The 16246-nt window shown below is 41.0% G+C and overlaps 1 protein-coding gene across 2 annotated transcripts in view; it reads left to right on the forward strand.

The window, feature by feature from the left end:
• The first annotated feature begins 889 nt into the window (after positions 1-889).
• Positions 890-16246, forward strand: part of TRPC4AP (transient receptor potential cation channel subfamily C member 4 associated protein) — a 72646-nt gene continuing 57289 nt past the window's right edge. The window contains exon 1 of one of the 2 annotated variants that reach the window (XM_080812817.1): positions 890-1115. In XM_080812817.1, coding sequence (XP_080668943.1) covers positions 951-1115 — 165 coding nt within the window. In that variant the 5' untranslated portion in view covers positions 890-950. The remainder of the gene's footprint in view (positions 1116-16246) is intronic. The other variant, XM_080812818.1, reaches the window with a different exon arrangement.

Consider the following 16246-nt stretch of genomic DNA (forward strand, 5'->3'; position numbering starts at 1 on the left):
ATTAGTCTTTTTTCTCCTAAAAGTGTTTTGGTTTGGGCGATAAATGATAAGTCACTGTCTCCACCATGCCTTATTGCATCGTACCCAGCACTGCTCTTTCATTTATGTTACAAGACCCCTTGCAGAAAAGGAAAAGGGGAGGCAAGAATGCAATCCTGATGCAGAGATTTGCCAAAACAACGATTACATGGGCTCAGAGTAGAGGTGGGGAAAAATTAGGGCAAGTTTCCTCTGACAAAGGATATGATGTCATAATTTACCGATCCCTTTCCCTTCCATTATTTCACTTAACTTCACAACAACCTACCCACTTACACGACTTAGCCAGTCTGTTATCGTGCATTTATTTGTGTACGGATTTGCTGTCTTCTGCAGTAACCTGCAATCCAAAACAGGGACTTTGTTAAGTCTGTTCTGCTCTCCACTGTATTCGCAGTGACTGGTTCGGGGCCTCTAGGAACTACTTAGTGGCTGACTAGGCTCCCAGGAACTATTGATTGAATGAACTAACAAGGAAATTAAGAAGCAGAAAGCCCAGAACGGGGGAAGAGAGGCAGGCAGGAATCAAGGGGGGGGGGGTGGCTTGATTCCTGGACTGGAGCCCAGGATTTTTCCGAGCCAATTGGCTGTAACCTCCCCGAGACAGGCAAGAAATGGGAGAGTGCGCACGCAGGGACTTGTCTTTGACCTCGGGGGACCTCACCGAAATGCTGGACCCAGGGTCCCCAAAAGCAAGTGGCGCAAGAAACGCCACATCTCAATTTCGCACCTGCTCCGACTGAAAGCAAGACTACATATCCCAGGAGCCCCCGCGGCGCGTACGGCCCCTGCCACGCGGCTTGCGCCTCCGCCGACGGCCCGCTGGGGGCGCTGCGACGACCCCTCCGCCGCCCCGTAGAAATCTCCGCGGCCCCGGGGCCGCTTGCTTCCTGTTTGTCGGACGAGGAGACATGGCGGCGGCGCCGGCGGCGGGGTCTGGGGCCGGCCGAGGGCGACGGGCAGCGGCAACGGTGGCGGCTTGGGGCGGATGGGGCGGCCGGCCGCGGCCCGGTAACATTCTGCTGCAGCTGCGGCAGGGCCAGCTGACCGGCCGGGGCCTGGTCCGGGCCGTGCAGGTACGAAGCCGGCCCGGAGGGGCGGGGCGGGGCGGACCGGGCGGGAGCTGGCGGGGGGCCGGAGAAGAGGCCTTTCCAGGCCGCCACAGTACGGGCCCGACCCCTCTTAGCCGGCCGCGGGGCCTCTCTGCAGGCTGTCCGGTTGCTGTCAGCCGCCGCGGGGCGGTGGGTAGCCGCCGGCTAGAGGCCCAGGTTAGGGGCAGAGCGGGCCTGGGCTGCATCGGGCATCGATGGCGTGTACGAGCCCTGGGCCCAGCTCCTGGATCCTCCCAACCCTGCGCCACGTCTGCACGTCTGGGGGACCCTGAGCGAGTTTGCTTTAGCTTCTAAGGGCCTCGAGTTTGTCCCCCGTGAATTGGGTGGTGGGTCATTATTGCAGCCCCTGAACGGTTCCTAAGCCTATCATAAATGTCATTCTCTCAGAGAGGCCTTTCCTTGACACTACCCCCTACTCCACATCTAAAGTAGGTCCCCATTGTTATTCAGTCACAGCCCTGAATTCGTTTTGCTCACATTACTTTCTTAGTCGGCAATTACATATTTCTTTGTTGTCTACCCTTTTTCTCCCCTGTATCCCACGTTAGGCTGAGCTCCAAAGGGTGCAGTGTAGAGCGTCATGGTTAAGAGCGAGGACTTTGGAGTCAGGCCTGGATTCAAAGCCTTGGCTTGAGCAAGTTATCTTTCGGTGCCTCAGTTTTCTCATTTGTGAAATGGGGATGATAATTAGTAACCTGCCTCTTAAGGTGCTGTGAGGATCAATGGAGACCGTTCTGTAAAGCGTTAAGTGCGTTTTTGTTGCTTAGTAAGGGTTGAAGGATAATCAGTTAGTTAATGGTATCTGGCTTATAATAGGCGCCCAATATATGATTAGTATTTTTTTGAATGAATGAAGGACATTGCTTTAGGGTAAGGCAGGATGGAAAAACCTAGGCTTCTCGCTGTGCTACTCCCCCTTTCATTCCCACAACTTAGGTTACAAACACACCCGGAAAACATTAGCTTAATTTAAAGACCACTTTTGCATATAGAAACTTTTCGAAGGATGCAGAAGAAACTAATACAGTGGTTGGTGGGAATCAGTGGCAATTGGGTAGATGGGGGAGAGAATGGGAGTGAGATTTTTTGCAGTATACTATATATATCTATATATAAACTTGAGCCATTTCAGTATTACTCATATACTTAAAAGGACAGAATAAAGATAAAAACCAGGTGGTCTCTGTGTTAACAGGTTATAGATGAAGAACCAGTTCTGGGTGAGCAGTATTTTCCTGAACATCAGATAATCGTAGTTGAGCAACTTTTTCCCCCTGCATTCTTCTCTATCTGCCTTAACATCCTGGAAAGACTTGCTCTTTAAACCAAAATGCCTTACCTAGCAGGGTTGTAGGGACATGCAGAAAGGGAGTTAATTCACCATCACTGAGCACATACTTCAGATCAAACATTGTGGAAGGTATTCAAACAGTGTCTTCATTTAATCTTCAGTCTTTTGAATGAGGTGTCAGGACTCCTGTTTCAATGCAGATGAGGAAACTGAGGCTCAGAAAATTTAGGTGATCTCTTACTAAACACCCGTCTTGCTTATCCTTTACATTCTGATGTCAGTAGGGAGCCACAAAGGTCATTTGGCATAATAAATGAGACAATTTAGGACACTTAATTTGTTTCCAGTGATGGGTGACTTGGAATGGGAGGAGATTGGAGAAGCTCACCAGATAGAAGGGTGCTAGAATATTCTTGAGCCTGATTTAGGGTGAGTATTGCGGTAATCAGTAGTTGTATGCAGGTGTGGAAGCTCTTTCCAAGGTTGAGATGGAGAGATCTTCTTAAAACTCTGGTCAGGATAAAGTGGGGAATTTCATCTTTCAAATGTATCCTTTCTTGGTGACTTTGCTTGATCTCTTCCTTGCTCCACATACCCACTTTCCCCACATTATAGGTAAATTCTTTGCACACAAGCATTTCCATAGCACAGTAAGCATGTCCATTATGGCATATGGTATACTGGGAAAGACCAGCTTGAAAAAAAATTTAAGTTGTTGTGAACACATAACATGAAGTTTCCCATCTTACCCATTTTTTCCCCAAGATTTTATTTATTTATTTGACAGAGAAATCACAAGTAGGCAGAGCAGCAGGCAGAGAGAGAGAGGGAAGCAGGCTCCCCACTGAGCAGAGATCCCAACGCAGGGCCTGATCCCAGGACCCTGAGATCATGACCTGAGCCAAAGACAGAGGCTTAACCCATTGAGCCACCCAGGCATCCCTATTTTTCTTTTTTTTAAAGATTTTATTTATTTGACAGAGATACAGTGAGAGAGGGAACACAAGCAGGGGCTGTGCAAGAGGAAGACGCAGGCTTCCCGCCGAGCAGGGAGCCCATTGCGGGGCTCTGTCCCAGCACCCTGGGATCATGACCTGAGCTGAAGGCAGACGCTTAATGACTGAGCCACCCAGGCGCCCCTCATCTTACCCATCTTTAAGTGTACAATTCAGTAGTAGTAGGTGTGTCCACATTGTTGTGAATCGGAGCGCCAGGATCTTTTCATCTTGCCAGTCTGAAACTCTATACCCATTAAACAACTCCCCTCTTACCCCATTGCCCCCAGCCCCTGGCAGCTACCATTCTACTTTTTGTTTCTATGAATTTGACTACTTTAGATACTTCGTGGAAGTGGAATCAAGCAGTATTTGTCTTTTTGTGACTGGCTTATTCCAATTAGCTTAAAGTCCTCAAAGTGCATGCATGTGGTAGCATGTAACAGGATTTCCTTGGAGAAGACCGTATTTTAAAGGAAGGTGGACCTAGATTGAACCCTAGTTCCCTCACTTACTAGTTGAGTGTCCTAGGTTATGTTAGTTAAACTTCCTGAAGCTCTGTTTCCTTATTTCTAATATGGCAATAATAATATCCATCTCATAGGGCTGTTTGGAGGATGAAGTGACATCATATATTTAAAAAGCTAAAAAGGGTGCCTGGATGGCTCAGTGGGTTAAAGCCTCTGCCTTTGGTTTGGGTTATGATCCCAGGGTCCTGGGATTGAGCCCCACATCAGGCCCTCTGCTCAGCAGGGGGCCTGCTTCCTCCTCTCTCTGCCTGCCTCCCTGCCTACTTGTGATCTCTGTCTGTCAGATAAATAAATAAAATCTTAAAAAAAATTAAAAGCTTGGCCAGTGTGAGGCAGATAGTGGATGTTCAGTAAATAGTTGCGGTCATCTTGTTAGACTGGGCTTCTTAAGGGACTTTGTGTCTGCAGAGCCTGGAAACAGTGTCAGGCTCTTGATACCCAGGACTCAGAAGATTGTTGGAATTGAATCGTGAGGGCTCAGTCTTCCTCCTCCTCAATTCTGTCTCTACTCCTGAACAGTCTCAGGGTTTTAAAGAGTTCTAGAGTCAGATATCCTAGGTTTAAATCCCAGCTCTGGTACATACTTGCTGTCTGCGTTTGGGCAAGTTACTTAATCTCTTTATGCTGCAGTTTCTTCATTTGTGAAACAGGGCTAATCATGAGACAGCCTATAAGATTGTGGTAAGGATCAAGTGAGTTTGTATATATAAAGCACTTAAAGTGGTGTTTTAAAATGTAGTAAGCATGTATGAAGGTTAGCGAGTATTGTTTAACAAATTCTCTATATTTTGATGGATCCTAAATCTATATTTCCATCCAGATTTCTCCCATTAGCTCCAGATGGGTATATCCAAATATCTTCTCAACACCTCCATTTAGATGTCTAGTGGGCATCTCAAACTTAATATAAAATTCCTGATTCCCTAATTCCTCCTTCACCAAACCTGATCATCCCCAAGTCTTCCCCATTTCCCTAAATGGGATTTAGGAGAAGTCTGGGAGAAGACTCCAGACTGCATGATTTAGAACGGGCCTGTGCTATGTGGATTTTCTTTTCTCCCATTTAATTTGTCCTCTATCAGGGTAGCAAAGTAATGCCGGTGTAATGCTCTAGTCCTTACAGAGCCTGCGTACATTTATCAGCACGTTTGATCCTTACAGCAAATCAGATCTTACAAATCCCTTCCTTAAAGCCCTCCAGTGGCATCCCTCTGCAGTTACATTCCTTACTGTGGGTGCACAAGACCTGCATAGTCAGTAGGAGTTGAGGGAAGGGGATAGACTAGGCAGACCCTAGGCTCAAGGCAGAGTAACTCAAACAGATTGTGTCCCACCACCCCTAGAGCTTGTCCTTCAGTATGGCAATCTGGTGACAAACTAGGTTATGGCATCCTCCTTCTACTTCCCAAATGCTAATCATTGCTTCCTTCATGATTATTAGCATATGTAATTTCTACCCGAACGTTACTTACCTCATACTTTAGATAGACCCCTCCTTGTTTTTTCTTTCTTTCTTTCTTTTTTTTTTTTTTTAAGATTTCATTGAGCACAATTGTTTTGGCCTCATCATCCTAAGCATTAGTATTTGTGAAACCTAGGGGTTTAAGTCAAATATAGTCTTCCTTTGCCTGTCAAGGGTAATTTGGTATTGAAAAACCCCTGGATATGATAACTTCTCATAAATTAAAAATAGAAATACTATTCATTTTAATAAGAAGTTTTTGTATTTACAAACCGTTAGATTCACTCCTAATTATATTAAAACAAATCCCATTAAAGTGGACACAAGTATTCCTTGATTAACAGTTATAATCAGAATAACCTTGGGGCCCCTGGGTGGCTCAGGTCTGCCTTTGACTCATGTCATGATCCCAGGGTCCTGGGGTTGAGTCCCGCATCGGTCTCCTTGCTCGGCTGCGAGCCTGCTTCTCCCTGGCCTATTCTGCCTGCTGCTCCTCTGCTTGTGCTCTCTTTGTCTCTGACAAATGAATAAATAAAATCTTAAAAAAAAAATTAAAGAATAACCTAACAAAGTATTTTATTTTCATGAATTATTTTTTATGACAGCTATTTACTTGAATTTAATGTGATATTATAATACGTAAGATATCTTACACTTAGGACTACGGACCCTGGGTGGCTCAGTCAGTCATCTTCTTTCGGCTCAGGTCATGATCCCAGGGTCCTGGATCAAGTAACGCATTGGGCTCCCTGCTCAACGGGGAGTCTGCTTCTTCCTCTCCCCGCCCCCCCCTCCCCTGGCTCATGTGCTATCTCTTTCAAAAAAAATGAATTAAAAAAAAAAATCTTACGCTTAGGACTAAACAAATAAGATACACATTTGTTTATGAAATTCAGCCTTTATTTCAAAAGAAAAGCAGTAAAGACAAAATAAGTCAATGAAAACTGAGTGTCTGGAAATGCCACATCCGCAGAACAGGTTGACAGCTTAGGCAGCATGATGTAAGAGATTATCACTGCTATAAACTGTCAAACCACAAGTACTCCAAGAGAAGAAACCCGTACAACTCCTGCCAGTAATTCAGCTTTGAAGATGACTGGATTGGTGGCTCTTTCATCATAGTAATCAGCTGTTCACAAAGAAAACAAAATCCAAACGATTATTTTTAAATGGGAGTAAATGCCTTGTAAGACAATGTAGACGTGGTAAAAGAAATTCCTTGAGTAGTTGAATATTTGGACTACGATAGGGAAGCTCTCTGGGTATCATGAGCCTTGTAATTAAAAACAGCTGTGCTCTGCCCCACTTTTTGCCCCCAAATTCTGCCCTCCCCACACTACCACTGTCCACAATGTAGCTGTTTTTTTGCAGGGGAAGGGTCCTGCAGGAAACAGGATAGCCAGTATTTCTTTTTCTTTTCTTTTTTTTTTTTTTTTTAAAGATTTTATTTATTTATTTGACTGACAAAGATCACAAGTAGGCAGAGAGGCAGGCAGAAAGAGAGGAAGGGAAGCAGGCTCCCCACTGAGCAGAGAGCCCGATGTGGGGCTCGATCCCCGAGATCATGACCTGAGCCAAAGGCAGAGGCTTAACCCACTGAGCCACCCAGGTGCCCCAAGCATAGCCAGTATTTCTTTTTTTTTTTTTTTAAGATTTTATTTATTTATTTGACAGAGATCACAAGTAGGCAGAGAGGCAGGCAGAGAGAGAGGGAGAAGCAGGCTCCCTACTGAGCAGAGAGCCCAATGGACCCCTCGATCCCAGGACCCCGGGATCATGACCTGAACTGAAGGCAGAGACTTAACCCACTGAGCCACCCAGGCACCCTGATAGCCAGTATTTCTTTCTTTCTTTCTTTCTTTTTTTTTTTTTCTTAAAGATTTTATTTATTTATTTGACAGACAGATCACAAGTAGGCAGAGAGGCAGGCAGAGAGAGAAGGGAGGAAGCAGGCTCCCTACTGAGCAGAGAGCCCAGTGCGGGGCTCAATCCCAGGACGCTGGGATCATGACCTGAGCCGAAGGCAGCGGTTTTAACCCACTGAGCCACCCAGGCGCCCCTAGCCAGTATTTCTAAGTAACATGTTTTTAAGGCTATTTCTTGACTTCAGTTTTAGACATTATCTGTTTTCTTCCCTTGTAAACTAGGATTTAATTCACAACATGCTATGCCACATGTTTCTTTTTGATTCTTCTAATGTAGTTAAGTCACAATTTGGGCTATTGGTGTTAAATATTTATATGATCATGATCATATCATTGGTTACAGTAGAGCCATATAGTATACGACAGTATATGCATTATATATTTTTTTGTTTCCTTTTGAGTTAAAAGCCTCTGTCCCCCTCCCCATTGTTTGAATTGAGTTATAAATACAGAATTCACCCTATTTAGTGTATAGACGCATTCTTTGTTCTGTTGTGCTTTGTCTGTTGTGCTCATGGATACTGCATTTTTGCAAAATTGAAGGTTTGTAATAACCTTGCATCAGAGAAGTCTATTGGTGCCATTCTCCAACAGCATTTGCTTACTTGGTGTCTCTGTCACATTTTGGTAATGTTCACAGTATTTCAAACTTCCGTTATTATTATTATAATATAGTGATCTGTGAAAGATCAGATGATAGCATTTTTTTAGTAATAAAGTATTTTTTACTTTATTCTTTAATGAAGACATGTACATTTTTTAGACATAATCTCACACTTAATTGACTACAGTATAATGTAAACATAACTTTTACATGCACTGGAAAACCAAAGAATTCATTTGACTCACTTTATTGTGGTGGTCTGGAACCCACAATGTCTCCGAGGTATGCCTGGAGACATCATTCTATGAGTTTTAACAAATGCAGTTCTATGAGTTTTAACAAATGCAGTTGTGTAACCACCACTAGGGTTAGGATATAGAAAATTTCCTTGTAGTAGTTAACCCCTTCCCTAGCCCCATCCTCTAGCAACTACTCATCTGTTTACTGTCCTATTCCTGTATCCTTTTATACATTCTAATTGCAATGGGACTGAACCATATGTAGCCTTTGGGTGTGGCTTCTTTCACTAGAATAATGTCATTCTTTTAAAATTTGCTTTGGTTTTTGTGTGCTTATAACTTACTCCCAATTCTAAAACTTTCTTTTCTTTCTTTCTTTCTTTCTTTCTTTCTTTCTTTTTTTTTTTTTTAAGATTTTATTTATTTGACAGAGAGGAGAGACAGCCAGAGAGGGAACACAAGCAGGGGGAGTGGGAGAGGGAAAAGCAGGCTTCCCACAGAGAATGGAGCCTGATGCTCCATCCAAGGACCCTGGGATTGTGACCTGAGCTGAAGGCAGACTCTTAACCAACTGAGCCATCCAGGCATCCCTAAAACTTTCTTTTTTAAAAAGAAATCCTTCTTGGAATTCTCCATCTTCCTTCAATTTAGATTTGTTCCTCGCTAGGACAACTATACATCTGAATTCTTGGGATTTCCCTTCATCAAAGTCAAAGTGTTTTATTTTTATTATGTTTTAGATCCATTGTTTCATGAATCCTGTCTTTCTTGGGGGAGTGCATTCTCTAGTAGCCTCCTAAGAAAGAGTACGTGAGAGGTGGCTTTTTTTTTTTAAGCTTGCATGTTTGAAAATGTCTTTTATTCTTATACTTGTATATTAAGTTTAGCAGGGTATAGAATTCTAAGTTGGAAGTTATTTTCCCTTAAATTTTTTAATGGTGTTATTCCATTGTCTTTAAGCATTTGGTGTAAATGTTGAGAGGTTCTGTTCTGATTCCCATTCCTCAGTATATGACCCATTTTCCCATCCCTCACCCCCTCAAAGCTTTTAGGATCATCTCTTTCTGGCATTCTGAAATTTAATCATGGTGAGAGTCTTTCTTTTTTATTCATTGTGCTGGACATTTTGTGTAAGTACACATTAAAATGTGTGACTAAAAAATAAATATGGAACAACTATTAAAAAGTCATGTCCATCACCTGGCATTAATTTCCTCTGAAAAATACACTGTTCTCTTAGGGTCCTATTTTTATTTTTTAATTTTTAAACTTTAAAGGCCCTCCTATTTTTAAAAGCCATTTTCTCTCCTATGATTATGTTGGCTGTGACTGCTTTAGAGAACTTTATGGAATGGGGAGAGTTGAGTTGGTTCTGAATGAGAGAATGTGAACAGAGTTGCAGAGATTTCTGGCACTAAGAACACCATTGAGAAAGTCCTCCTAATTGGCCATTGGAAGACATTGAAGACACAATGAAATGGTTGTGTGGGAAATAGTGGGAGACAAGTATAGATATGTTGGGAATAGGAAGAAGGTAATTAATATTTGTTGAGCATCTACTGGTGCCATTGTGCAGAGACCTGTTTGTTTATTAAATATTTGACCTATAAAAACCTATATAGTAATGCCCCACAATATTATGACAATACCCACATACCTACTACCAAACTTAAGACAGTACCAGTATATTTAATGTCCCTTCATCTCATTCCCTCCTCACCAGAGGTAATAATGTGTTTTGAATGGATAACATACGCACATACACATACGGGTTACAGAGAAAATTTCAAGTCTCCCTGCAAATAACCCACTATCACCTCTGTTAGCACCAACCAGTTCTGCTCCCAGAGGCAGCTGTGGTTACTGATTTCTTATGTATCTATCTACAGACATGTTAACTTCAGAAAAGCAAATGTGTCTGTGTAACTTTTTTTTTCTTACGCAAGTGGTATAATGTACATACTTTTGTGCATTTATCTTTTTTCACTTGAAAATTTATCGTAGAGATCCTTCCATAATCAGTATGTACAAATCTATTTTGTTTCAAGCCTTTAAAAAACTTATTGTGTTGAAATATAACGTACAAATAAAAATGCACTAAAAATATGTGTACAGCTCAATGAATAGTAATAAACCATCAGCTATGTAGCAGCCAACCAGATCATCTCTATATCTCTAGTCTACAGCTCTTTTTCTCCTCTCCAAATGAAATTACTAGCCTGACTTCTGACATTGTACTTAGGTGTACTAGTTTTTATGCTTTATATAAATAGAATTAAACAGTACTGAATCTGCTTCCTTTCAATCAATATTTATTAGATTCATGCTGATGGTGAAGCTGTAGTTCATTAATTTTTATTGCTATATAGTTAACCACAATTCATTCTAACTTTGATGAGCAGCCGAGATCTTTCCAGTTTGGGGCTTTTATGTGTACCGCTTATATGAGTATTCTTGTACGTGTCTTCTGATGCATATATGCGCAATTTTGGGGGGGTATATACTTGGAAGTAGAATTGCTGGGTTATAGGATATCCATAGGTGCAGCACTGGTAGCTATTACTGAACACTTTCCCGAGTGGTTGTAACTAGTTTACATTCTCACCAGCAGTGTATGAGTGTTCTTGTTTCGTGTTCTCTCTAACCCATGCGTGATGTTGCCAGTCTTCTTAAATTTGGCCATTCTAATATTTGTGTATTGGTACCTCATTATGGTTTTGGTTTGTGTTTTCCTGATGACTAATGAAGTTAAGCACCTTTTCAGAAGTCTGTTGGCTATTCAAGCATCCTCTTTTGTGAATGGCCTATTCAGATCTTTTGCATATTTTTCTCTATTGGGTTTTTTTTTTTTCTTTCTTCTTATTGATTTGAACTTCTTTTCATTTCCTGGGTATGAGCCTTTATAATGATGTTTTATAAATACTTCTCTCATTTGGTAGCTTCCCTTTTTAAAGAGATCTTTTGATGAACACAAGTGCTTAATTTTAATACAGCTCATTGTATCACTCTTTTCCTTTATGGTTAGTGCTTTTAGTATCCAATTTAAGAACTCTTTGCCTACCCTAAGGATCATGAAGAAATTCTGTTTATTTTCTAGAAGCTTTATTGTTTTATCTTTTACATTCAAATACATGTTCCATTAGGAATTTATTTTTGGATGTGGTGTAAGCTTGTCCATGAAGATGTCCAGTTGACTGCATATTATTTATTGAAAAGTTGCTTATTCCTCCAGTGCTCTGTGGCATCTGTTCTCATGTCAGTTTCCTGTCTTTTTCCCCCTCCCACTGGTCTATTTAGCCTTGTGCTGATACCACTTTGTCTTATTTTCTGTAACTTTGTGTGTGTTGATTTTGACTATAGTGTGTTGAATAGGAGTGGCTTTTCCTGCTTAGTTATCTTCAAGAGTTCCTTGGCTCTTCCTAGCCCTTTGCCATTTGCATATACATTTTAGAATGAATTTGTACATTTTTACTTTTTTTTTTTTAAGATTTATTCATTTATTTGACAGAGATCACAAGTAGGCAGAGAGGCAGGCAGAGAAAGAGGGGAAAGCAGGCTCCCTGCTGAGCAGAGAGCCCGACGTGGGGCTCAATCCCAGAACCCTGAGATCATGACCTGAGCCGAAGGCAGCGGCTTAACCCACTGAGCCACCCAGGCACCTGAGTTTGTACATTTTTACAACAAAATTTTGTTTGGGATTCCATTCAGTCTATTGAATACAATACAGTCATCCTCTCCTTTCCCCTTCTCTCCCCTCTCTTTAACTGTAGGTGTAATATAAAAACAAGATTGATTTTTATATCATTCTTATATTTATATGGCCCTTATATTTTAATACTTTACTTTTAGATTCTTTTGGATTGTATATATGTACAGTCATTTGCAGATACCATATCTGCAAATGAATGTTTTATGTTCTTTCCCAATCTTTTTTTTTTTTTTAAGATTTTATTTATTTATTTGACAGATTACAAGTAGGCAGAGAGGGAGGCAGAGAGAGGGGGGAAGCAGGCTCACTGCCGAGCAGAGAGCCTAATGCGGGGCTCCATCCCAGGACCCTGAGACCATGACCTGAGCCGAAGGCAGAGGCTTTAACCCACTGAGCCACCCAGGCGCCCCTCTCCTTTCCAATCTTACATTTTTTCCTATTTCTTGCCTAACTGTGCTGAGTTGAAGTGGCATGTTCCTGATCTAAGAGGGAAAGCCTTAAACATTTCACCATTAAGTATGATGTTTGCTTAAGGTTTTCTGTAGATAACGATTATTTGTTCACTTCTTTTTTCAGTTTATGATACTGCATTTTACAAAATGCTTTTTCTGCATCAGTTGAGATGTTCATTAATTGTTCTTTATGTTTTCTGTGTGATGAAGTACCTCTTTTTCCTTTGTTTACTTGTTTTTTAGAGGTCTTATCTATGAAATCATTACCTAATCTAAGGTTATGAAATCTATGCCTATGTTTTCCTCTAAAAGTTTCATAGTTATAGCTCTTACATTTGGGTCTTTGATCCATTTTGAGTTAATTTCTGTATATGGTATGTGTAAAGGAGTCCACCTTCATTCTTTTGCTTGTGGATACCAGTTGTCCCAGCAATATTTGTTAAGAAGACTTTTTTTCCCCGCATTGAATTGTGTTGATACTATGGTCAAAAATCAGTTGACCATAAATGTAGGGATTTAATTTTGGAATCTCAGTTCTATTCTATTGATCTAGTTGTTTATCCTTATGCCAAAGTCTTGATTATTATAAGCTTGTAATAAACTTAGAAGTCAGAAAGTGTGAATCTTCCAACTTTGTGCTCTTCCCTCAAGATTATTTTGGCCATCCTGGGTTCCTTGCATTTCCATATGAATTTTAGTATCAGGTTGTCAATTTCTTCAGTGAAGCTACCTGGGATTATGATAGAAACTGCATTGACTCTATATAGGAAGTATTGCCATTTTAGCAATATTAAGTCTTCCAGTCTATGAACATGGTTGGCTTTCTATTTATTTAGACTTCCTCTAATTTCTTTCAATGATATTTTGTAGTTTCATTTTATAAGTCCTGTATTCCTTTTGTTAAATTTATTCCTAAGTGTTTTATTATTTTTGGTTTCATTGTAAATGGGACTGTTTTCTTAATTTCATTTTTGGATTGTCTATTGTAAGTGTATAAACATTTAACTAATTTTTGTATATCGATTTTTATCCTGCAACCCTACTGAACTCATTTGTTAGCTCTAGTAGTTTTATATGTAGGTTCCATCATGTATTCTATATACAAGATCATAGGATGGCAAATACAGTTTTTCTTCTTTTCCATCTGGATGCCTTTATTTTTTTTCTTACCTAATTGCTCTGGCCTGAATTACTAGTACAATGTTAAGTAGAAGTGGTGAGGATCAACATCCTTGTTTTTTTCCTGATCTTAATGGGAAAGCATTCAGGCTTTCACTGTTAATTATGATGATAGTTGTGGGTTTTTGGTAAATGCCCTTTAACAGGTTGATTAGACTGATTAATTTTCATATGTTGAACCAACCTTGAATTCCTGGAATATACCTTGCTTGGTCATGGTGTATAATCCTTTTTACATGTTGCTGGATTTCGTTTGGTAGGGTTTTGCTAGGGATTTTTGTGTCTGTATCCATCAGAGATATTGGTCAGTAGTTTTCTTATGACACTTTGTCAGATTTTGGTATAAGGATAACAGAATGAGTTGGGAAGTGTCCCCTTTTCTGTTTTATGGAAGAGTCTGTGAAGAATTTTTAGTTTCTTTAAAAGTTTTGTAGAGGGTGCCTGGTGGCTCAGTTGGTTAAGTGACTGCGTTCAGCCCAGGTCATGATCCTGGAGTCCTGGGATAGAGTCCAGCATCAGCCTTCCTGCTCAGCAGGGAGTCTACATCTCCCTCTGACCCTCCCCTATCTTGAGCTGTCTCACTTTCTCATCCTCTCTCTCTCAAATAAATAAATAAAATCTTAAAAAATAAAATAAAATGGGGTGCCTGGGTGGCTCAGTGGGTTAAAGCCTCTGTCTTCGGCTTGGGTCATGATCCTGGGGTCCTGGGATCAAGCCCCTCATCGGGCTCTCTGCTCAGTGGGGATCCTGCTTCCCCTCCCCACCACCTGCCTTTCTGCCTACTTGTGATCTCTGTCTGTCAAATAAATAAATCTTTAAAAAAAAAATAAATGTTTTGTAGAATTCACCAGTGAAGCATTGGTTTTGGGCGCACTTTTTTTTGTGGGTAGTTTCCTTTTTTCTTACTAAATCAGTGATTCACCTCTTCTTGAGTCCGTTTCAGTGTCTTGTGTCTTTCTAGGAGTTTGTCCATTTCATCTAGGTTATGTAATTTGTTGGCACATAATTGTTACTACTACTTCATTATAAGCCTTTTTATTACTATATTATTGGTAGTAATGTCCCTCTTTCATTCCTGAGTTCAGTTATTTGAGTCAGAGTTAAGTTGGTCATCATAACTAACGTTTTAGTTTTGTTGCTCTTTTAAAGAACCAACTTTTGATTTTGTTGATTTTTCTTGATTGTTTTTCTGTTCCCCGTATCATTTATTTTTGTAGTAGTATTTATTTCCTTGTGCTTGTTTAGGATTTGGTTTATGCTATTCTAGTTTCTCATGGTGAAAGTTTAGTTAATTTATCTGAGACATTTTTCCTTTTTAGTATAAATGTACATACCTGTAAATTTGTAAACACCACTTTTGCTGAGTCCCATGAAACCATGTTTTTCTTTTTCTTTTTTTCCTTTTTAGAAAAAGAAAAATGGTTTCCCATTGTTTTTGGACTTGCCTTGATTTGAACTAGCTTGAATGATAGGAAATTGCTGATATTCAGTCTTTTTTTTTTTAACCTACAGAAATAGTAATGCCCTTGGTTCACCCGAACACAGATTATTCTCACAAACATTTCATTATCTCTCTATTACTTCTGTATTATCTTATTTTTACAATCTGAGAAAACAGTCTCAGGAAGGATAATGGGATTCGTCCAAAATCATAGAACTGATATGCGCCAGGATAGACTAAGATGTTATTGAAGACCTGCATGTCCTGTAATTTTGATCTGATCGAGGGACAAGTGTATGTGAAAATAATTCACATCCGGCCCCTGGTTAATGATATGTCAGAAGAGTGTTAGTGGAACTGTGCCATAGTTGATTAATGAACCCGTCATTAGACTAGAAGGTTATTGCTTATTCCTTCAAACATTTGCTGAGTCTCTGTTCTATGCTCGGCATTCTTAGAGAGAGAGAAGGTGGGCATGATGAATGCAGCCTGGTACCTACTCTGAAGGAGCTTGTGGTCTACGGGAGGGGGACAAGTGAATCAGTAATTATGATACAGAGGAAAAATGTTAAGATAAGGCCCCAGAGGAGGGGCACTTACTCACTTAGAAAGGAGAGAGGGGAGCAGGGGTACTTGGGTTGCTCAGTTGGTTGAGCATCCAACTCAGACCCTGATCTCAGGGCTGAGGTCATGGTCTCAGGGTCATGGGATTGAACCCTGCATCGGGCCCAATGTCAGGCTCCATGCTCAGTGTGGAGTCTGCTTGGGAGTCTTTCCTCCTCCTCCTCTTCCCCCCGCCCCCACTCCTAGTGTGCATGTGTGCATGCGCTTTCTCGCTCTCTCTCAAATACATAAATTAAATCTTTTAAAATGGAGAGAGGGGAAGACCCATCAAGGAGCATTTCTGGTTATTTGTCTCACACTTTGAAGAAGGAGAAGGAGCTTTCCAGGTAACAACAGAGGACATTTTAGGCAAGGAAGAACATGTGTGGAGAGACGTAGAGAACATGTGCATTTGGAGCCTGAAGTGTGCACTGGGAAAAAGATGAAGCTAGAGAGGAGCGTCAGTAATAGGATGCAAAGGCTGCTGTGTCACAAGGCGAGGAGCTGGACTTTTCACTTATAGGCTGTTGGGGAGCTTTTGAAGGTTTCTAGAAAGAGACCTTTGAATTATTTCTCCTGGGTGTGTTTAGGAGGCAGCTGCTTTCCTTTGCCACGCACGCTAGTCGTTCTGTCCTCATCAGCGAAATGTTCCTTTGTCTTTTTTT

Source organism: Martes martes, assembly GCF_963455335.1.
Source record: "Martes martes genome assembly, chromosome: 9".
In the NCBI taxonomy this organism is placed as follows: domain Eukaryota; kingdom Metazoa; phylum Chordata; class Mammalia; order Carnivora; family Mustelidae; genus Martes; species Martes martes.